General features: G+C 42.3%; 1 protein-coding gene across 1 annotated transcript in view; it reads left to right on the plus strand.

Annotated features, from left to right (window-relative positions):
- Positions 1-20,986: 20,986 nt before the first annotated feature.
- The window catches only part of Hmcn1 (hemicentin 1), a 442,116-nt gene continuing 438,553 nt past the window's right edge, over positions 20,987-24,549 (plus strand). Inside the window, exon 1 of the mRNA XM_028874743.2 lies at positions 20,987-21,649. Coding sequence (XP_028730576.1) covers positions 21,382-21,649 — 268 coding nt within the window. The 5' untranslated portion in view covers positions 20,987-21,381. The remainder of the gene's footprint in view (positions 21,650-24,549) is intronic.

Here is a 24,549-nt window from a genome sequence, read left to right on the forward strand (position 1 = left end):
ACTGCACACTCCGAGTTGCTGCTGGTGGCTTATATTTTAACTTGTCTCCCTTACTCAACAGTGACTGTCTTCTTACAGGGTGGAAAAGGAAGGGGAAAAAAAAAAGAAGATTTCGACTCCCTTCCCTAGTTCTGCTATTTTATTTTTCTGCTGCTCTATTATTGGCCAACCTGACGGTGGCGCGATGCTTGGGATTCGAGATGGCTTCAGTGGCCGGGCAGTTTTCTGAGGAGCATCCAATTATTGAAAGGTCATTAAGACAGCGGAAGTAGTCCGGGAAAAGCAGAGATGCTGAGGCTGCACCGATAGTTCTCCACGTCCAAGGGCACTTCTTCTGTTACTGTGTTAGTCAGTCCTAGACTCAGTTCTGTATCAGCACAGAGTGTAGACTTTTATTACTACTTTCTCTGTTTCTCAGTGAAGCCCATAAAGAGGAATGGGAAGAAGAGCAGGGAGGAGTGTTGGAAACAAAGAATAAAGATGAAGCCTGGATACTGTCTCAGTTCATGTTCTGCTGCTATAACAAAATACCTGTGACTATGTAATTTATACATACATTAAAAAAAAAAAAGAAAAGAAAAGAAAGAAAGAAAGTTTATTTGGCTTAAAGTTCTGAAGGAAACCAAGGACGTGACATTGGCATTTGCTTGGCTTCTGGTCCAGTAAAGATTTTCTTCCTGAGGCTATCACAGGACAAGATAAGCCAGATTGTGTCTACTTGGGTTTTATTTATTTTATCTATGTATTCTCCCTCTCTCTCTCTCTCTCTCTCTCTCTCTCTCTCTCTCTCTCTCTGTCTCTGTGTGTGTGTGTGTGTGTGTGTGTGTAGGGAGTGGTTGTATTCATGTGTGTGAGTGTGTATGTGCTGGTGGAGGTCAGAGGTCAATGCTGGGTGTCCTCCTCAACTTTTTCAGACAGGTCTGTGACTGAGCCTGAAGCTTATTAATTTAGCTAGTTGGCCAGCTAGCAAGCTGAAGGGATTCTCCTGTCTCCTAGTTCCCCCTGCGCTAAGATGCTACGCCCAGCTTTTTACAGAGGTGCTGGGAATTTGAGCTCAGGTCCTGTGTTCAAGTTCGTACTGACTTAGCCATTTCCCCAGCTGTCCTCGTCCTCTTCTTATACTCACTAATACCACTAGAGAGGCCCCAACCCCACGAACTTATCTAATTTACTTACCTCCCAAATACCCCTGGTCCAAATACTATCAACATAGGAGCTTGATGATTAAATTAGCAACATCTGAGATTTCAGGGACACATCAAACTATAGATGATGCATTTTCTGATTAGAGGGAGTCTGTGTGGAAACTTACACGAGATTTATCAAATCCCAAGTTTAAAGACAATTTTATGGGACCATATTGGTGTTTTCGGTCAGTAAATAGCACATTCTGGCATTCATCATATTAAGGCAAATTCAGAATTTCTGTGGTCTTTTCCACACGGTGAGAAAGAAGATTCTTGGGCACCAGCTTTGAACTGGAGGCTTTACTCAGCTAAGATAATCGGAGAAGCAGATGACCTAGGATGATTACAATCAATGCGTCCATAAATTGTTTATTAAAATTAGGCATTTACTTTGCTTTTAAGCACAAGCTGAGCTTATGAACTTTAGTGATACCCATTGCCTCCCTGACAGCCTTTTTCAGAGGTCCTGCCATAAACTTCTTGTTTATGTGTGGCATAAGTTATACAAAATAATAGTGTACCATTTGGTTTCTGACCAATTCATTATTTATGACCATGTATGACCAACTCTTATAGAGTGATTTATCAACCATTACCTGCTAACAGATACACTATTTCTAGTTAACTTTTCTCTATGGTTTTTTTTTTAAAGATTTTATTTTGAGGTGTGTGTGTGTGTGTGTATGTACATGAGTGTAGTGCTCTTGGAGGCCAGAAGAGGGCACCAGATTCACTGGAGCTGGAGTTGCAGGTGGCTGTGAGCACCCCCAGTGTCCACACTGGGAAATAAAGTCAGATCTTCTGTAAAAGCAGTATGTACTGACAGCCGGGCCACTTCTCCAGCCCTTCTGTGTTTTGTCCCTACTCAATTTAATTTTTAATTTAGCCCTTGAGGGTTCCCGTGGTTGACCGAGAAGAAACAATGATTTTATTTGCAGTGAGGAGGAATATGATGTACTTGTCCACCATAGCCAATCTTCTTTACCTCCAATGTAAAGAATGAATCCATTTGAGACTGTGTTGAAAGTACTACTTCGATAAAGTATCCACACACACACACACCCTTTTCAGTAGGATAGAATTTTCTGGAAGACACAGGGATCCAAGTTCAGCAATACTTCTGTGGAAGGATGTGTGATCAGCGTGAGGATAAATGATATAAGAAGGGCTGGATGTGGAGCTAGAGTTGGTACAGAAACAGCAGTGGACAGGTGTTGCCCACATCTTTACACAGACCGTTCCTTGATGGTGTGGGAATTTCTGGTGGGAACAGCTGGCCACCACTGGCACTGGGAACATAACAATGACTACACTGCACCAGAGAAGAAAGCTTACAGGCACAGCTGTTTCCAATGGCGACTCTAAGTCTGTAGCCCCACAGACAAGAGCTTCATCTTTTCCATTCTGCTTACACTCACTGTAGCATCTTTAATGTTCAAAACAAACTGAGAGCTTCCCCGGAATTGTTAAAAATATCACCAAGGGCATTCAAGCTTGGTACAAAACCTTGGGAAAGTAGCTAATTCCAAACAACTCACCACATGCTAGTTGTGAGTCACCGAGGGGGAAAATGAGCACCAGGACTCATCATGACTTGCTTGTCTTCGACTACAGTGCCCCAGGCAGCAGGAGAAAGCAGGATCTCAGAATGCAATGCCTGGTGTGGAGCCTAGAGGGCGCTGGTGAGTCCAGAACGGTTGCTGCAAGGCGGATCACAAAGGACGCTTGGACAAGTCAGGACACATCTGGCAGGTCTGCCCTCCCACTGTCCTTCCTTTCCTTGGCTTTACCTGAGGGTTGATGCACGATAGAAGTGAGAGTGCGGATGGAATTGTTTCGAAGTCTGGAGATCATTGATGGCATGGAAGGTGCCGTAACTCTCCACTTGTGCTTGATTGGAAAATGTCAGGCAGCGAAACAAAGCCCCTGACTGCCTTTTCCAACAACGTTCTTTGGAATCAGCAGCAACTTTCAAGTGACAGAACAGGGGCGCTCATCTATACAGGCTTCTTCTTCCTGGCTTACCAATGCGGACAGTGTAGGAGCCTCAGATTCTCTTTGTCCGTTTCTCAAGATGGATCCAAGATCACCGTAATCTATAGTTTTGATTATAAAGAAAGTAATAAGCAATTTGTCTGAGAAGGCAGAGAAGAAAACTCTGAAATATCCATTACGCACCAAGATTTTTCCAGGACACACATTTCATTTTGTATCCCTATGAGAAGAAGGAGGAAAAAAAAATCGTATTTTATAGATGGTGAAGCCACAGCTTGGGGAAGTTAAGTTTGCTCCCAATACATAGCCAGGATTTAAATCCAAGTCTGTGGAGTTCAGAAGCATATACTCTTTCTCTCAAACCCTTCTTCATTCACTCCTAAGCATTTTATTGAGAAAAGGGTCTAAAATTATTAAAATAGTACATGGGCCAATTTAGTTCTCCATTTAATAAGCCTTAAGTGCATATTATATAAAGGACACAGTGCTAAGTAAGCACTAGAAATGCCAAGGTGAAATAAGACAGCACTCATTCTCAAGGAGGTCTTGACCAAAGCTGATTTTATATATCCATTTCTACCACCAGAGAGAGGACTCAGTACAGAATACTGGGAGCACCCCCATCCATGATTTATCTTTTTAATTAACAAGGATCTTGGTTTAATGAAGCTTCTCGCCCTCAAACATAGCACCTTCTGCTGTAGGGTTTATAAAGCAAATTTCCTGAGATACTCACAACCCCAAATTTCATGACACAACAGAGTGACGGTAGTCAGTTCATCTACCCCATTGGTGAGAGAGGGAGGCAGAATTGTGTTATTGCCTGATGAGGACTGAGAACATTCCAGAACTGTCTTGTTAGCAGGAAACTAAGATTCTTGGGTAACTGAATTTGTGTTCAATCAGATGCAATTCTGATATCATGGATTTTGAACCATTAAGTTGCAAGACAGCGCTTCCCGTCGACTACGACAGAGCTACATCTTTGAAGGTGTTTATTTAGGTGGTAATGATTAGACGTTTATTTCCATGGCCTATACATTTTGCATTTTATTTCCTAAGGACTCCAAATATTTCTGATGAGAAACAAACTCTAATCTCTTAATGTCAAAATGGATACCCACAAACTGAGAAGTAAGGTACCAACAGCCGTACACAGGCATACATCTTACCAGCAGAGGGCAGTATTAGTTTTCAAACGTTCTGTATGCCACGAATTTTTGCAGTAGCTGTTTGGTAGAAATCTTAGGCTCTGAAACACTTTTCTTTTTCTTTTTTCTTTCTTTTTTTTTTAAAGTTCTAGTGAATGTGCTTTATTTTATTGTAATTATTGCTCTTTTTTTAAAAACACTTTTCTTGCAGTCACCTAACAGTAATAACATGGGAGAAGTAAATACAACCAGCCGTGAGGATTGTTAAAATTGCAGCATCTCTAAGAATCCAGCAGATTTGTTTATTTAGTTTGTGTGTGGTGTATGCACACGTTCATGTGGGGTGTATATACATGTGTGTAGGTCAGAAGTTAATGTTGAGTTTCTTTGCCGATCACTCTCCACCTTAGCTTTTGAGAGACGGTCTCTCAGTGAAGCTGGAGCTCACTGATTCAGCTCAGCTGACTGAGCGATGGGCGCCAGGGATCCACTGTTTCTTCCTTCCCAGCCCTGGGATTACAGGCATACATACGCCTCTCTTTACTTGGCTTTTATGCAGGTACTAGGGATCTGAACTCAGGCTCTCTCATGCTTGCGTAGCAGGCATGTTACTGACTGAGCCATCACTCCAGTCGAGTTTATTTGTTTTTATTGCCAGGAAGACATAAGGCACCAGCTGATTCTAGTGTAGCTGGGGAACTCCAGCACTGAATCGCTACTAAATAGACAAGTGCTCAGTGGATGTGTGGGGTCAGGGGGGAGGCCAAGGGAAGGAAGAAAATGTGTCACTCTAGTCCAGAGGGTCACAGGGGTCGCATATCAGATATCCTAAGTATTAGATATTCATATTACAATTCATAACCATAGCAAAATTACAGTTAAGAAGTAGGGGCAGAAATAATGTTATGGTTGGGGGTCACCACAACACGAGGAACTGAATTAAAGGGCCGCAGCGTTAGGAAGGTTGAGAGCCATTGCTCTAGTCTCACTTAGAAAGCCCTTGTTTCTGCCATGGTTTCACCGAATAATTTGGACAGGACCCTTGAGAGTGTTTTCTGGTCTCTCCACTACCATCAGGGCAGTCTTAAATCAGGGAGTTTAGTCTCTAGCTTTGCCTTCCTTCAGACGAATGCCATTGGCTGGCTTTCTATTGTACAGACCAAGGCTTCGTATGCCTTGGCAACTGTGTTTGTCTAGACTGGACTTTTGAAAGGAGAAATGGAAACAATGTTTATCAGTTGTTGGTTGGGTTAGATAATAAGCCACCTGACAAAGCCAAAGTCAGGAAAAGGATGTGATTTTCAAAATCTGAATTAGGGGAGATATATGTGAAGTTGTTAGCGGATATCTGAAGTGTGTGTGTGTGTGTGTGTGTGTGTGTGTGTGTGTGTGTGTGTGTGTGTGTGTGTTTAGCCAGAGGGCAGCCTCTGGTGTTATTCCTCAGGCACTAGCCATGTTTATTTATTTGCTTCTTGAAACTGGGTCTTCCATTAACCTAAAACTTGCTAAGTTGGCCAGGCTAACTGTCCAGTAAGTTCCAGTGAGTCATATCTCTGTCCCTGCTTTTTTTTTTTCTCTCTCTCTGAGGATCTGGGTATCAAACTCATGTGCTCATGCTTACGAGATAAGCATTTTACTGACTGAGCCATTTCCCAGCCCAATTAAAAACAAAACAAAACAAAACAAAAAAACCAAACTTATTTTTGTTGATTTTTAATTTGTAATTATATCCTTATTTCATTATTATTTTGTTACATAGGCTGATAGCAGCAACATTGGAAGCTTGCATTACTTGGCACAATGCCTGTTTCTTTTCAACATCTGTTAAATATGTTTCTAATTTTATACTCTCGGTTTCAGGCTATAGCTAAATATTTGGCATTCAGGAATGCCCGTCAGGGATGACTGAATGAATTTTAATGCCTGCGCCAGTTCACTGTGCATTTGTTTTGAGAAAGTCAACCTCAAGGCACTAAGTACAAGACAAGTGGGAAGCAACCTTTCCTAACACACTTTTAAACTTTCCTGGTCACCCCAACCCCTTCCATCTTCTAAGTCTCAGCTAAAGAAATGAATGGACATCCTTTGACTGTCTATCACATCGTCTCCAAGTGGGCTCGACTTCAGTGGAAGTGGGAGGCTTTGGCTGAAATTAGCTTATCAAATCATATTGACGTTTTCTGAGAAGAACCATGCTCGGAAGAGCTCGCTCTGCCTCTGCTCAGGTTCCTTGCCTGGGGTCATGCAGGTCAAGTCCAGCAAGGAAACAACACCCCCCCCCCAAATCTCCAGTCATAAGCTGTGTTGTTTAAATGGTTTCTCTAGAAAGGGTTTGAGTCCATGCTGCTCTAGGTATGATCTAGGGCTGCACTTGCCAGGCAAGAGGCACACACTGAGTGAAGGGATGGCAAAAGACACCAGAGACCAAGTTCTCGGCACAAACGAGATTCATTTGCCCCAGAGAGACAGAGGGCAGGGAATTAGAAACCAAGGCAGGAGATAGAGGATGAGGAAGAAGGGGGAAAGAACAAGATATAGGGGGAAGCGATATTTGGATATGTGTGTGTGTGTGTGTGTGTGTAAAGGACAGCCTCTGGATGGAGAGGAGACAGATGTGGCCCACAGGATAATAGCAGTTTAGAAAGGTAAAAGGGGAAAGCCCATGTTAGGATGAGATGTTTCATTTTAGTTGGTCATGTTAATTAGGGAAGCCAAAGGGGGCTTTTGATTGCTGCTTTAATGCTTTGATAGCCAGACCTTGGTGGTCAGCCTCGGGAGGAATTGGCCAAACAAGGGAATGGACCTTGGTGGCTCACTTTAGGAATGTAATCTAAGGGTTTTTCAGCAAGGCAGAAGGAATCAGGAAGAAGGATAAGGCCTGACAGAGCCATGTTTGCCATGGTTGGGCTTGCTAGAGTCCCTTCACTGAGCAGGAACTCACCACAAATATAGTCGAACTAACTGATCTGTGGGAGATATATATATATACACACACATATATAAATATATATATCTATTATCACATATATATACTACATCTATAATATACAATTTGTGATATATATATATATATCACAAATTGTTTCCACTCTTAGTGTGGAAAGCATAACCTTAGGGTTGACTCTCTCAGCCCCATTTCCATGGTAATGAATGGCCAGGTGACAGTGAGCAACAGCAGTATCACTATTTTAGGATACACTTGCCGCGTTTACGTTACATGGTATTTTCAGTTTGATTTCCACTAGGTCCAACCAAATTTCTTTCAAATTTTCTGTCTTCAAAGTGTAAGACTTCCTTCAGTCTGTGAAGCACGCTCATGATCTGTGATGGCCTATCTAATTCACTTCATTATATGGGAGACAACTGAGACAGGAAAAACTCTTGCCTTTGATGTCCTAGTATTTATATCTCATTAATATATTTTAGGGCTTCTTCTTACAGTTTCTTTAATTTTATGCATAAACGTTGAATTTTATAACTGTTTTAGATTTATAGAGGTGTATAGACAAGAGTAAATTCACACAGACCCTAAACCCAGTTCCCGTATCGCTGACATCTTACACTGGTAAGCTGTACTCCCCCCCCCCCCCCCGAGACAGGGTTTCTTGGTGTAGTTTTGGTGCCTGTCCTGGATCTCGCTCTGTAGACCAGGCTGGTCTCAAACTCACAGAGCTTCGCCTGCCTCTGCCTCCCGAGTGCTGGGATTAAAGGTGTACACCTCGGTAAGCTGTACTTTTTACAACTAGGGGATTGTCTTAGGGTTTCTGTTGCTGTGATGAGACACCGGACCAAAGCAGCTTGGTGAGGAAGGGGTTTATTTCATTCATCCTGCACTTCCAGGTAACACGGAGAGAGAAAAGCCAGGGCAGGAACTCAAGCACTGTTGGAACTGGAGGCAAAAAACTAAAGCAGAGGCCACGGAGGAGATGCTCATGGCTTGTCCCTCTGCTTCTCATAGCGCCCAGAACCACCTGCCCTGGGGCGGCACTGCCCACAGTGAGCTGGACCCTCCCCCATCCATCAGCACTGAAGAAACTCACCACAGTTTGCCCACGGGCCAATCTGGTGAGGGCCTTTTCTCCGTAGAAGTTTCCTCTTCCCACGTGACTCTCTTGGTTGTGTCAAGCTGAAGTCAAAACGAGCCAGCACAGGGAGCAACACCAGTCCACCATCATTAACCAAACCGGATGCTTTATTCGCATTTTGAATTTTTGTATTTTCTGGTTCGTGTTCCATTCAGAATACTACATTACAAATTAAACTTCTTGAAACAGTGACAAGAAGTCTTGGGAGTGTTCTTGGAAGGAAGACCAGAGATGCTTTTCTTTTCCAGTGTTGAGAGGACATATCAGCATGAACATTCACTGCTGATCTTAATCTCAGCCATTTGTCAAAGGTAGCCTTTGCTGGTTCTCTCCCTGAAGTATGGCTCTTCCTTGTTCTTTATCATATTATTTGGGAGCAAATCTGTCTATAGTGCACACTTATGTGATAGATATTTATTCCTTATCTTCTTGAGCAGGGAGAATCTAGTTATAATACTTGCAATTTTTTCCATGTGTGAGATTTTTCAAGTTAATTCATTAAATTTGCTAGCTATTTGAGAGAGGTTTTCTATGGTTCAGGATGACCCTAAAATTGTTTCTAGCCAAAACTGGCCTTGAACTCTTGATCTCCCTGACTGTACATCCTGAGTGCTGGGATTTACAGACAGGTGCCACCACGCCCAGTGGCTTCCTTTCAATTATTTATTTATATCTTTGTGTCCTCAGCACATTTATTTTATACTTTAATGTTGTGCTGTTCATTGCATTGCTCAACTTTTTTCTAGTTTGGATAACTGGAAAGTCTTTTAATTTTTGTCCCTTGTGATGAACTCTATCGTGTATAGTTTTTTTTTTTAAGTTTCTTAATTTCTGACCCTATAAAATGCACCAGGTTCATGTCATATATTTCCTGCTTCAGCCTTCAAATAAATCATTTCTCCAAAGATACTGCTTCCTTTTTTTTTTATCATAAAGAAAATCTTGTCAAAGATTTGGGCTCTCGGTATGTTTAGTCATGTTGGGGTGTCATTGCTTCTAGAGTTTTTCAGCTGACTTGAGAAAGAAAACATATGCACACACTAATGTGCATGTGTCCATTTATTTATATGTATCTGCATGAGGTCATACTTCCTTGTAAACATGGTCCCAGAACGGAGTCATTGGAGGAGAATTCTGAGTGCTTGTGACAAAACTACAAGAAAACAAGACAAGGGTCTTGTGACCTCAGTTTCTTCAAAACATGGAATTGTTCTCGGACCATGCTTTTGTCTCAGGGGTAACAGATGGGAGTGAGTTAGATTATTCATTAAAACAGGCTCTTGTTATGTGTTTATATGCCTCCATGGAAAAACATGTTTTGCCATGTGTGGCTTGTCCCTGTGATTGGACAGTTTACTCATGTGACTCTTAACTCTCAGAGTATGCAGTTCCGGATGCTCTGAATAAAGTTGGTTATGGCATGAGACTTCAGTCCACCTCCTTTTTGGCCTCCACTCCCCCAGGTTCACCCTACCTACTAGAGCAGAGTGGTAAACAATACCCACAATCCAATCCACTCAATCACCACAGGTTCATCACTTGAACTTTCTGGAGAAAATTTTTTACTTAAAATTGTTTTAACCAGTGTGGATTGAAAATAAAAGGGAAGGGAGGGAAGAAGAGCGGCTGGTCTCTGGTGTCATTTCTTGTTTCTTCAGAGACCCCTGGAGTTATTCGCTGTCTTCATTAATGTGATTTAAACAGGACTGAGCTCTTTACAAAAAAGTAAAGGCAGTTGGAAGGGGTCCAGCTCATTCCTCCTTTCATTAATTAGTATGGGGAAACAGCAGAAGGCTGTAAGCAGCTGTAGCTTTTCTGAAAACAGAGCAAGAGGAAAGAGTCTCAAACAGCTTTGGAAGAAACACAAGGAAAGATTTTCTGACACAAAGCTCCCGAGTGTTGGAATGTAAGATACAAAGGTAGGTTTCTTCTGTTCTTCTAAGTTAGGCTAGGTTCCCAGCTGACTAGAATAGTAGGTGTTCTGATTCAAAACCCCTTGCTGACCCCATTAGATGAGATTCTTGAGAGCATGATTAAATCCTGAGCCTAGGAAGAACATTATTTTGAAGACCCAGAGGTAAATCTGTAGAAAGAGAAGAAAGGAGGATTATTCTTTCAAAACACATCTGAATGTCAATAGGAAATGGATTATATACCACTGTATACTATTGAATACTACCTGAATTCGAATAATTTTCCATATTGTTCGAGGAACATTAAGAAATTCATACTGTAACATATTAATGCCCTTTAAAAATAGATGATGTGGTTAACAGGAGGTGGTCACAGGCTATGAGGATTTGCCCCAGAATACATGCAACGAGTTCATATTATTATTTTTCTTAAGAAGATTTCATTTTAACTTTAGTATATTCTGCTAAATTATTTTAACTTCTACAGCACATGATTACTTACTAGAAGGTAAGTGATGAGGTTTCACCTAAACAAGATGATTTAATCAACTTGCTCTTTGGAATGTTTGGCTCTTCAGGGATTTCATGGACAGCCTAATTATAAAGTAACTTTATGACAATAGATCATGCTGGCAACCATATCAAAAGGCCTGGTTCTGTTTCTGGCTGTCGGCACAGCACTGATTCCATCTTGTCATCCTGAGTATTGTTTGTTCATATTCATAATGGTTATGGAAATACTCATCTTAGAAAGTTGTTGGGAATATCAGATGCATTCATGCACATAATTACATTTATGTCTAAGAATATGTTTGAAGTCCTCACATGAAGTTCCCATTGTCATTGCTATGAATCACAGTGAATTCAGCAATTCTTCACAGAACCATTATTGAATTCCTACTGCATTAGAATGAATGAAATGCAGCCCTTATTTCAAAGGAATTCATGGCATTGTGGTAGAGATATAAAATTAGCTTTAATTTATAACTAATAAGAAAGAGAACTCAGAAAAATGCTGAGCAGGAGGAAAGGCCCAAAGTCAAAGACTACCTCATGAGTAATTCACACAGCAAAATAAATTAAAAACGGAGCATGATTGTCTCCTGAACAGTCTGCAATAGTGTATAATGAAGCCCTGCAATATCATATAAAATAACTATATTCTAAGTGTCACCACCAACAATTTCAAATTTACAACAAAATGATGGGGACAGTCTAGACTAGAGGCAGGAAATAAAAATGATGAGAAAGGCAAGCTGTGGTAAGTCAGACAGGTGACCTCACTGTTGTGTGTCCTTTTTTACTTTCTCTTATGAAGATTATTATTTTGATTACCTCATAGTTTCAGAATAAAGAGTAAAAGTGGTCAAGGGTCAAGTCTGTCAATATGTATCAAGCTCCAAAATAGTGCCTGGGTTGTAGTTAGAACTTAACAAGTGTTAGGTGGTACCTCAGGTGAGGTGAGGATGGCAATCTGGAGGGACCAATAAACCTACAGCACTGTCTCAAGCATCTCTTTTTGGATCTTAGGCAAACCATTCTCTCATTCCCAGTCTTCTCTCTGTCTAATGAAGGTCCTTTGTTAACTTTCTGGTGCTGTGACAGAACATCTGAGATAACCAACATTAAAGAAGAAAGATTGATTTTAGCTGGTGGGTTCATGGGTTTCAGCCGACTGTTGCTCAGCTCTGTTGCTTTGGGCCTACAGGGGTGCGGCAGCTCATGTGAGAGCACACAGAAGATGCTGAGCATCCCAGGGCTGCCAGGAGCCAGAGAAAGAGAGAAAGGAGAACCCAGATTCTCAGTAGCCTCTTCAAGAGCATCTCTCAATGACCTAACATCTTCCCACAATGCACCACCTCCCAAGGTTATACCGCTGTAAGCTGGTGACCAAGTCTTTAACACAAGGGCCTATTTTCCTCAAGAGACATTGAATTAGGTTTTATGAGATCCTTCCTGAAGTATTGTGAGAACAGCCTGTAGATCTCTTGGTGTTTATTTCCAGAAGAAGGGAAGTAGAGAGCTGAGTCCTTACAGAGCAGGCTATGGCTGAAACACCGACCAGAGTCACAAACCTTAGAAAGCCAGGGTCTCAGCCCAGTCACCGGGGACAAGCTTCCAGACATTTGCTCCCTCCTACCCGGAGCCTGTTCCCTCTTCCTGAGGCAGCACAGTTCCTGTTCCATCACTGAAGAAAAAGAATTTTGTCTATATAAGGTCTGGAAGATTAGGCCCCTAGTGCTTCCCCGCTTTGGCCTGTTCCCTCCCTGACCACAGACTTTGTGGCTTCATTAAAAAGAGTAAAAGCAAAGTGTTACATTCCTCCAAGTACGCCATGACATAGCTATTCTGTGCTTTCTTCTCTTGACATTCGTACCCAAGGAGAGCAAGAATGGAAACATCTGTTTTATATAAGTCCATTCCAGACTTATAACTTGATTAGTATAGAGAATATTTGATGTGATTAATTTTCCAGTTACAAACACACACGATGGCTTTCTGTCCTTTTATTACCTTCTTAAGGGAGACAAGGGAAGGACAAACCTAACTTTAATGTGTGTGTGTGTGTGTGTGTGTGTGTGTGTGTAACTGCAGTGCCAATTATAATCTCTATGGCTGATACAAAAGTCTTCTGTACTTAATTCAATGGTAATTGCAAGTTACTTACCCTGTAGAAATGTGCTAAAGTAAACATAAAACAGTGCCAGGTCTCCTTCCATAGAGAAGCAGGCATTTGGGGAAGGATCATTGAGGATGACATGAAACCATTTGGAGATTTGCAAAAGGCTGTAGAATCATTCACAGCTCTAATTAAGTCAGTGTATGCCCGAGTTAGGCTTTATCAGGCCCAGTGTGACTGATGATTCCAATTAGACGAGCATGTAAAATACTGAACCACCAAACATCCTTGTCGGCTTCAAGGCACACAGAAGAAGTTCAAGGGTAAACACAGAATGGGAGAGATCTTTATATTGAGTCCTGTAAATGTGCAAGACTCATTAAGAAAAAGGTGCGTTCTCATATACTTTATTTCCCTCTCCCTCACATAGAATATAACTAATGAGGACGCAGGTAAAGACTTTTGAGACAGATTTGGTGATTGTTAGCAAGAAACTGGCCATGTCCAATCATCTGCTGCATGTTCTGGCAAAATCTGCTATGGTGTTTGTAGCCAGTCTCCCTTCCCATCCCCGGCCTCCGGGAACTCTCAGGGGTCTGAGGTAGGGCTAGGACAGATAAACTGAGGCATCCTTTCGTGTTTTCCACTTGTCTCTGTTTCTGCCTTTCGAGTTTTCAAGGCTGTTTGTAGATTCTTTATTTTAGAGTTCCATTCACAGCTACTGTCATTAAAAGCAACTAAAAGCTGCAAATGAGTTTTCTCTTGTTGTGACAGCCTTGCCTTGTATTATACAGGAATTATTAGCTCATGTCCTCCTAAGATACAGCCAGAGGGCAGCACTGGAGAGAAGTGGAGAGCTCAGGCTTGGAACAGGAGACTACCTCTCTGTATCCTTGACTTAGGCAAGATGTCAAACTCGGCAAGTCCTCATTTCCTGAGACGGGGAGGCTGTTATTACTAGGGATGCAACATACTCTTATCTTTCTTTCTAATTCATATCTCTTACTCCATCTTTCAAAATTTGAGCTTAAAATCCTTCAGTGTCTTTATGTGCCTTCAAGATGTAGCCCAAACCTTCACAGCTGATGATGAATGCTGGGATTCCTGTTGCAATGACCCCACATTCCAACCAGATGTGCATGCCTAGGAAAGGTCATGTCCTTCATCCCTGACCCACATCCCTAACTAACGCTGGTGATTTCTACACTCACTCCATCTGCTCTACTTTGGGTTGGTTGTCTGACCTGCTCTTCCTAAGGTACGTGCCTGCCTTATGTGGTTTCTTAGAGTGCTGGGTTTTATCTCTTAAAGCAGCCTATACTTTTCTCTTCTAGACTAGACTAGTAAGTTCCTTGGGAGCAGGGAATGGATACTCTTTGTCTTGTACTTCACATGAGTTGTGCACAAATAACAAGAGCAAATGATTTTCGTTTTTTTTTCTTTTTGCCTTTGATCTTTTTTTTCTTTTTCTTTTTCTTTCTTTCGGCCAGACAGGACCCCCACTAGGTAGCCCAGGATGACCTTGAATTTACTATGTAGCCCAAATTGGCCTCTAACTTATTGCAATAATCCTATCTCAGCCCCCTGAGTGTGAATGACCACTCTTGACTTTCAATACATTTCTTTTTCTTTCTTTTTTTTTTTAGATTTATTTATTTATTATGCATTCAGTATTCTGCCTGCATGTGTCCCTGCAGGCCAGAAGAGGGCACCAGATCTCATTACAAGTGGTTGTGAGCCACCATGTGGTTGCTGGGAATTGAACTCAGGACCTCTGGAAGAGCAGTCGGTGCTCTTAACCACTGAGCCATCTCTCCAGCCCTTCAATAAATTTCTTGATAAATGGATAAGTAAATCACCAAGTTGAGCTTAGCAGTCATAAACAGTAGAGCTAGGTTCAGGCAGTTTACTGTGCTGTCAAATAAGGGATAATATTGATAGCATCCAAGAATTCTTTGGGTTAGGTCAGCTTATTGGCCACCTCTTACTCATTCCTTTTATCTTCTTGGCTTCATCTGACTCAGGGTTCTACCCAGGGTCTGATCAAGTTCACAGAGCTATACTTGCCCAGTTTCTTGCCTCAGCCTTCATCATAGGCTTGTTGTCTTGTCCTGTGTTTGTCTGTTGATGTCTTGGTGCAGGATGCCATACAAACCAGGTCAGTACCCTTGTATGCGAGAGCTGGAAGTATTCATGGACTTTGACCACTGGGGATGGGTCTCAGTGGGTATGGACTTCCTCCCTTTCACCCTGCACTCTTCTTTCTCTGTCAAGAACAGATTTTAGACACTTGATAGCTTTGTGGGATTGCATATGAGCCCACAGCAAGAGCTGGCTTCATAGGGCACTCATAGGCTGGCTCTTCTTTCCTTTCATAAACGGCAGCCTGTACCTCCTTTACATTCTAGGGATCTTTGGGCAAGACTCTCGGAGAGTTACAGCTAGAAGAGTTTTAGGCATTACTTGTGTGTTCTGCAGGTAAATGACAGGGCTGAAACAAAGACTAAAATATGATTAAATCCACAGACTTGGTCTTTCCAACTGTATATACTTTTTAATAGCAAAGGCAGAGAACAGGTTAGAATGTATTTTTTTTTTTTTTTGAGAAATACTCTGATCTGAACATCACTGTTCTACAATTATTTTTTGGCCTATCTCTTCCTACCTTCAACCTGGGATGTGCAACTTTTCTACCTTACTTTTTCTCAACTTATAATCTTGGTATTTCTCAAGTGACTGCTGCCAAACTATGCACTGAGGTGTTCATTCACTCTAAAGAATAAATAAAATTTCAGTCTAGTGTGCTGGCCTGTTTCTGGAGACCTACCTTTCAACAAGAATCAGATTTTATTGAAAGGAATGACAGGGCTCATGGAGGCCTTTGCTCTGTCCAAGGCCTGGATCATGAAATGCAGAAAGGCAAGGCCGAGAGACACATCTGAGATTATAGAAGGTACATGCATGCATGTCTCTGTATAAAAATGTCTTTGAACAACTGAATGTTCCGTTTTGTGTTCTCCCTCTTTCTAACAGCAGTGTCCTACAGACATTCAACACAGTCTGAAGTGTTACCATACACTTGTTTCAGAATGGTACAGAAGCTGTGTGCTAATTAGCTTTCAATCATTCTAACAAAATACACGAGAGAATAAACTCACGAGAAGGGAAGGCTTAGCTTGGGTCAGTTTTGTGGGTCCCAGCCCATGTTCAAATGGCCTACTGTGTTTTTCAGGCCCCTGGGGAGGTGCAGTTTCAGGGTAGAGCTCAAGGCAGAGGACATTGCACACCTTATGAAAGCAGGGAAATAAAAGAAACAGGGAGGGGTTGAGGTTCCCATATCTCCTTCAAGGACAAACAGCCACTGACCTAACTCCCTTCCAGAAGGTATCACTTCCTGTTCTCCTTCTCACTTCCATCATCTCCAAATGCACCTCACGCTGAGGGCAAAGCCAGTGGCAGTCAATATCCAAGCTGTAACAGCTACTGAAGACATTCCATAAACAAATAAGCAGCCTCTTCAGTTATCTATCGCCTTTCATGCCTTGTATTCTTACTGTAAGTGCACATAGATTCAAACACGCGCAAAGCCATTTAAATATGATAGTGAATAAAATTAAACTTTGAGAGTATTGCTAGATACTGGGCTAAATACGTCATGGGAACTATTTCATGGTTCTCTCTGAAAAAAGAAAGCAATCCACACAAATGGAAAACTACTGAGGTAGAACCTATAGCTTTCCTTAGTCTACCATCTTGGAAGAATTGCCAGGTCTCTGAAGATGAGTGGAGGCAGGACCCCAGTGGGGGCTGCTAGACTGCCCGAGCTTTTGCTGGAATGTGTAGGAGACAATACTAAAAGGTGCCATGTAGATAGAGAGCTTTAGAGGTTTGCAGAGAGCCAATACGTCCATGTTAGGAAAGCACCCAAGGCTCAGGAAAGACACACCTAAGGCGATTCAAGGTGACGGTCCCCAGGGATGAAAATATGCTGCCACTTCCCACCAGTTCTGTCGTTCAGTATCAGGTCACATTAAGTCATTTCTAAAACTATTTTAGCTATCACCCATAGTTCCCCAGAAAGCAAAAACGAAGGCATAAGTTGTGGTAGGGCAAAGGAGTGGAGGACGAAGCGAGGAGGAAGCCTTTATGAGTGCTTTGTGAACGTGGCCATGGCTAAAGGCTACTAGCTACTCAATCCTCAAAACTATCAGGCCTCTAAAGGCCGTTCTTCAAGAAGAAAGGCAAATGAATGGAGTAAAAAGGTGATCCATTCTCACTGGTCATGATTTGCAGAGTATTGGGGCAAAAGACACAGATCCTTTCTTAGTTATGGGGAATCATTAGTTCTAGACAGAAAACTGTTTTTGTTATATCTAAAAAGTTAAAAGAGCAAATTCTAAAAACAAGATAAAACTGTTTCCAAAACTCTTAACTCCATCCTAGAACAAAGTTCAGGAATAGTTAGAAGAGTCCTGAGCTATCTAGTACCCCTGAAAATAAAACTGACAATGTTTGGTATCTCAAGATTCTGAATCCTGAGGAAAAAAACAAACCATGCACCGAGACAGTTGCTAGGGTTACCAAGCAATTACCAACTACTGTACCTCCATGCAGTGTAGTCGTTGATTGAAAGTGAGACATCAAAGGCTTTAAAAGGATCTTGATTGAACTCCTGGAGATGGATGAAAACTGCAACATTTGTGAAGAAAAGTGTAAGAAAAGGACCACTGGTATATTAGACAGTAAAGAATAGACTAAGAAGACCTAAAGAAATAGTATAGAAACTATTAAAAAATGAAACCAGGAAAAGAAGTAATAATTAAGGAAAAGGAACAGAATTCTCAGTGAGAAGTGGAACAACTTCATGTCTCTTGCACATATCTCCTTGAGGTTCCCAAAGGAAAGTGAGGTAGGAGACAGAAAAAGTAATACTGCTCTATAATATCCAAATTCGATGATGAGAGATGGAAGAAATTCAAAACCTCCCAGTACAGGAAACACAAGGCAAACAATATCAAGGCCTATGATCAAAGTTCTACCAACAATGATAACAATAAGACTGTTAAGACCACCGACAGAAAAAGACCTGGTTCATACAGAGGAGCACATGGAAAGATGACAGAGATTGCTCATTGGAAATAGAGTGAAAGAAAGCACGAGAAAAAAAAAAAAACATGTCAGTTAAGAAATTCTACCTTGGGACTAGAGAGATGGCTCAGGGGTTAAGAGTACTGACTGGTATTCCAGAGGTCCTGAGTTCAATTCCCAGCAACCACACGGTGGCTCACAACCATCTATAGTGAGATCTGGTGCCCTCTTCTGGCCTGCAGGCATATATGCAGACAGAACACTGTAAACCTAATAAATAAATAAAATCTTAAAGAAATTCTACCTTTTAATGTTTTTTAAAAAACAAAAGTTAAATAAAGACTTTCAAATACACAAAAGTGGGACAACCAATTTCTAGTTGCACTGTATCACAGAAAGTAGTGTGGACCTTAAAAAGCACCACTTTAAATTAAAATGGGTATAACAGCAAAGTGGCTCAGGAGGTGTGTATTGGAAGCATATCACTCTCTCTCCCTCTCTCTCTCTGTAGTGCTGGAGATCAAAGTCAGAGTCTCCCCCATGCCAGGCAAGCACTCTACTTCTGAGCTGCTTGCCCAGTCACAGTCCAAGGTTTTCCTACACGAAGTAATGTGTAATACACTTGAAGGGAAGCTGTGATTAATTAGAGATACAGATTAGAAACCCTAGAGCAACCACTAACCAAAAGGTAACAGTTAATAATCTAGCAATGGAGATATAATACAAATCACCAGTCAATCCAAAATAAGGTGAGAAAGTAGGAAAAAGCAGACAAAGAACAGATAGACACCAAATAGAAAGGTGATTGTTTTAAGTGCATCCATACCCTTCATCCCACTGAATGTAAATGCACTAACTATACTTATAAAAAGACAGAGATTGTTGGGTTGGAATTTTAAAAAAAGACTCAGTCGTATGATGTGTACAAGGAACACATTTTACATATAATGACACGCATAGGTTAAAAATGAAAGGGTAAAAGCACACACTATACCAACACCAGTCAAAGGAAAGTTAGAATGCTGGTATTAATATCAGACAAAGTGTATTTCAGATCAAAGAATAGTACCAATGTTTATCAATCGAGAGGACATAATACCAACTACATTTGGTTACAAAGCTTCAAAATGCACTCACAGAACTTCGAGAAGACGACAAATCCACAGAGTCCTGTATTTCAATGCTGTTCCCAATAACTGATCACACTGGGCAGAAATCAGTAAGGGTCTAGAAAATCTGAACACCATTAAAGAAATCAGCTTGACATTTGTTGAACAGTCAATTTACCCAACCGCACCTTTTTTTCCCAAGTGCATCTTGAACATTTATAGATCATTTAATCCTGATTAGGCGAGGGCCATCATTTCCATTCACAAGTGAATAAAAGAAGGTGAGGGAGTGGAGGCAGCTTGCAGAAGGTCACAGCTAGTAAGCAGCATGCGGCACTTTAGCACCAGGGTTGTCCTCATCCACCTCCCCGAGCACCTGGAGTAGCTCAGATCTCTATGACCTAGAATGAAATCCTTTTTAAATAAACAAAGGAATGGACTACTCCAATAGCATTCAACATTCTCCAAATACTCCTTGGAAAGGAAACACATTCTCCCCCTCTCCTCATATTCCCACCCAGCCCAAATGGCCCTTGTGCTTCCTTTAAGTGACATGACTTATAGATATCATAAACTCAAGTTCCACAGCTGGTGGGGCTGAAAGGGAAGACAGTTACCGAGCATAAAAGGCTGGTGGGAGCTGGCCCTTCCTCAGGCTGCCCCCGCTGTTGGAGGGTGGTCTCGTACACACTCAATCCCAGTCAGCACAAAGCTGCTTGTGTGCTCTTTGTATACTTGCATGCAATGACCCCCTTTTCCAGAAAAAAAAAAAAGTATTTATTAAAGGGAAACAAAGAATGGTTAGCTCCTGACTGAGTTTCTTTGCTTACCTTCTTAAATCTGTTAATACGGCTCGAATGTATATAATGATTACGACTTGGAAGAACATTGTCATGTTTTCCACGGTAACATTTCCTTAAGTATTGGCAAGAAGATGCCATGGAGGGGAACAACGTTTTAGGGGATCTTTGCCTGAGACCTGATACATAGTTGTACAAGAGGGTATGTGAAATGGAGATATTATTCTGCATCACTATGCATCGCAGAGGGTTTAGACAGCTCAGCAAAGCGAATCTTGATAATGAAATTACAACTCCCCCGGGTTTCTAATATGAATTCAGTATGCCCCGTTCTTTTTCAACCACCCCATTCTTTCTGTTGGACGTCAATGTTTTATTGATACCCAGCTTCTTTCTCTAGTCCCCCAGCATAGCTTGCGACTTTTTGATGTCTCTCACTTTCCTCCCACCTCCTTACATTTCCCTTTGCCTCTATAGTACTCCCCTCCCTGCCTTCCTCTCAGCTCAGCACTCCCCAAGGGAGATCAAAGAACCATCCCGTGGCTGCAGCCGAGAGGAGAGAATTTTCCAGCTCCCCCTTCTGGCTGGGCTGAATGGTGGGTCGAGGGACAGGAAGCTGGGCTGGGGCGTCTCAGCTTCTGGGGGTGGGGTGGGGTGGGGGATTATGAGAGAAGTGTCTGAAGTAGCAGCGTTGCACACTTGAAAAAAAAGTGCACCAATTCCCTTTGTGCTAGCTCCTGCGATGCCCCCGAATTTGGGACGGGGCCACACATTCTTGAAAACCATTGTTTACCTTGGGAATTTTGGAGGTGAGGTGTGTGTGTGTGGGGTGTAGCTCTGAGGGGAACACAGGAGCTGACATTGCGAGCGCTTTTCCCCGGTACCCGGAGTGACTTGGAACTCCGAGAGGGCAAAGTCGCCCTCCGGGGTGGGGGCTCCCGCAGAGGAGGGACGGACGCCGGCCAATCAGAAGGCGAGGTCGAGCCGGGCTTCGCGGCGGCGGCGGCGGCGGGGCTAGCTGTGGAAAGTTGGGAGGCTCAGTCGCTGGCCTGGAGCGCGGCGGCGGCGGAGGCGGCACCGCAGGCTCGCAGCGTCCCCCTCCCCGGGGCATGGACCCCGCGCTCTGCCCGCGCACGGCTACTCGCAGCGCCCTGCACGCGGCCGCCTAGAGCCCGCGACCTACCCAGCGGGACAAAAGGCGCGGCATCCCGGCGCTGCCCAGCCCAGCCCAGCCCAGCCCAGCCCCGGGAAGGCAGCCGCGCTCCGGGCTGGTCCCCCTTTCATTCTCCGCTCCAAACTTTGAGGTAGTTCAGAGACTGCAAAAGGCTGATGAGGCACCAGAGAGGAAGTCCTCTGCCTGCTGTTGAGGAGTAAGCACAGTGCTTAGGAGCTTAGGGCAAAGAGCAAAGCAGCCAGCAAACAAGGGCAAAAAAATGATTGCCCGGGAAGTGGTCCGCACAGTATTCCTGGTGGCTCTTCTTCGTTCTTCCCTAGCTGGAGATGGGACCCCCCAGCCGGAGAGCAGGGCTGAGGAGATTCCGGAGGGGGCATCCACGTTGGCTTTTGTGTTTGATGTGACTGGCTCCATGTATGATGATTTAGTTCAGGTTATTGAAGGGGCTTCCAAAATTTTGGAGACGTCTTTGAAGAGACCTAAGAGACCTCTTTACAACTTTGCTTTGGTGCCTTTCCATGATCCAGGTAAGGGAATATACGCTCTGTGTTTGTTGTGATTCATAATTCTCTTACTTCTTATGCTATGAATTTGCTTTATTGTCACAAAGGTTTAAAAGAGTTTTTTTTTTTTTTAAATATATATGCAGCTGAATGCAGTTGTAACAAAGACTCGCCTGCTGACATCTGGGTTTGCTCTCATACCTCCCTAGCGCTCAGCTAGGCTTAGCCATGGAATAGATGGCTTGTTGGGGGAGATTAAACAGTGGTGCCCTGACCTGGAAATGTGGTCTTCTGAAGATCAGACCCAGGAATCTGCAGCAGCAACCGCAGCAAAGAGTTAGCTGGGCTGCATTTTAAAGCTAAAGACTGTTTTAATTGCATAGGCAGACTGGGACAGGGACATGGGATTCAACAGTAGGGCACTGGATGTTAAGAGCAGGCACACTCTAAGGATAACCTCACATAAGAGGGAAACAAGCCTGTCCTGTGACACAAGGGCACGTCTCGAAATAGTGCTAGGAGTGGAACTGAAGGCATGAAAATGAGAGACAGAAGCCATTCATTTCTTAACCGGCTCTATTCATCTCTGCACCGGGTCATCATTAGTTAGTTTCACAGATGTGTGTAACCAGTATGCCCGAGTCTCAGGCAGTACAAATGCATGTAATTTGCTGTGTCTGTGCTCTTGAAAGGTCGTTGAAGAAAAATAACTTTATGTTGTGCCCCGAAGCTGTGGGTTTCTGCTGCGGCTCTGTAACACGATCCTATTTACTCTCTTCAGTTTCTTTTTAGAGTAGCACCTCTCTGTGAGACTCATAGGAGCCCCCATTGTCATTGTTGAGGGTAGCGTTACAGGGGCAACCCTGGGGCTCGCTGTCTTGTGTCCACCTGAGTTTCATTAGTGCAAGTAGCTGTTCGGTGGAAGAAATAAAACAGTGGTTTCTTAGGAACCCTCCCCCACTACTCCCCGCCCGCCCGCTCTTGAAATGCTCTCACTACGAGACTTTGGCATAAGCCTCTTTCACAATGAGAGCATGATGTGGAAGATCTCAGTTTTTTTCTTCCTTGTGCTTTTGCCAAACATATTAAGACCCTAATTACTGCTAGTTACTAAATTTGGTATGTTTCAGCTATTTAAAAAGATGTCATTGGGATACATTGAGAGGGAACTAGAACTTTCTGGAATTTTCTTGTTTTCATGACCACAATAAACTGTCCTGTTCTTCTGTAGTATACGCATACATTTCAGCATTGACTAGATATGCCCTGCTTTACCACTTGAATCAAGAGTTAGATGGTCATTTGCTGTGTAAGACACCTCAAATGTCATGATGTTTCAATTTAAAAGATGCCAAGATGCCACTTACGACGCAGTCTAAGGTTTTTGTTATTCTGGAATAGCCTAAATATATTTCCTGTATAGGGATGAGTCTGAAGTTGGCTCAAATATAAAGCAAAAACCGATTTTTGCTAATTTATACCACAATTTGCTTGCCTCCATCCAAAAAAAAATATGGCATTATGTTGCTGGAAAAAACACAAAATATGTTTCATCTCATAAATGGAAGCTGAACTACCATAGTTTGGAGTGATGTGGAAATATTTTGTAACAAATTGTATAACATGCCCTGCCTTCCCAACTGGTATCCAGTGAGAACATCTGCACACGGTTTTTGGTTTTCCAATAGTTTAACAATCAGAACTCAAAGTGGGGAAAACTGGGGATGTTAATTACAGGTGACTTATGAAATTAGAGCTTTTTTTTTTCTTTTTTTGAATTAAATTGTATGAGAAAGCCGGGTGGTGGTGGCACACACCTTTAATCCCAGCACTTGAGAGGCAGAGGCAGGCAGATCTCTGTGAATTTGAGGCCAGCCTGGGCTACAGAGTGAGTTCCAGGACAGGCTCCAAAGCTACACAGAGAAACCCTGTCTCAAAAAAATAAAAATGAAAATAAATAAATAAGTAATTGTATGAGAAAATAGCAGTTTAAACTTGTTTAATAAAATTGTGTTTATAGCTCAATGTACATATTGATTATATTTCCATTATGATTAAAAGTAGAGAAGAATGGCAAATGGTTTATATTACCCAAGAGTATTTAAACATTTTTTACAGATAGAGAAATAGAAGTTACAATACACCATTAACATTTAACTTCAAATTCACTTTAACAGATTATTACCATTGGGTGATTTTTTCTGATTTCCTCTTCGTGTGTGTGTGTGTGTGTGTGTGTGTGTGTGTGTGTGTGTGCTCGCGCGCGCTTGTGCATGTTCATTGAGAATTTTTTCCTCTTTCAGTTGATGATCAGGAAGGAATGACAGGAAGGACTTTGAATGGGGATTGATTATATTACTGACATCAGGGAAAAGTCAGTTTACTTTTTGTGCCGCTCAGTTTCAATATCAAAGTGAGAGAACTGGATTTGAACATACCTAAGGACACTTCTAATTGTGACATTTTGTGATTCTTTATTTTACATATGGCTATTATTTTTGTAGTCTCTAGTGCATATTTATACAGTTGAATGAAACAAGCAATGTGGAAAGAAATAACATCTAGGTTTGAACTTGAGTAATGACACTAAAGACCGGAGCGCTTGCTCTGTTGATATCTACCATCCCATGAAGCTGGATGAAATAATGGGTAAATTTGGGGACATGCTCTGAGGCTTTTGAATAAAGTCTTTAGGTCTTTGGGGATGATTATTCTGTGGGTCCACACGACAATTCAGGGAAAGGTATGTGGCTACAAATGATAGTAGTTTGAAAATACATGGGAAACATAGATCCTAATCCTGGGCAGAGTGGTGATAAAGCTCATTAGAAGATGTTCATGCAGGAAAGATCCAGTAACACCAGCAGCACATGGGGAAGGGACACAGCTGCCCTGGACTGCCTCAGTTCGTGGAAGCAGAAGCC

This window comes from Peromyscus leucopus, chromosome 15, assembly GCF_004664715.2.
Source record: "Peromyscus leucopus breed LL Stock chromosome 15, UCI_PerLeu_2.1, whole genome shotgun sequence".
NCBI classification, from domain to species: Eukaryota; Metazoa; Chordata; class Mammalia; order Rodentia; family Cricetidae; genus Peromyscus; species Peromyscus leucopus.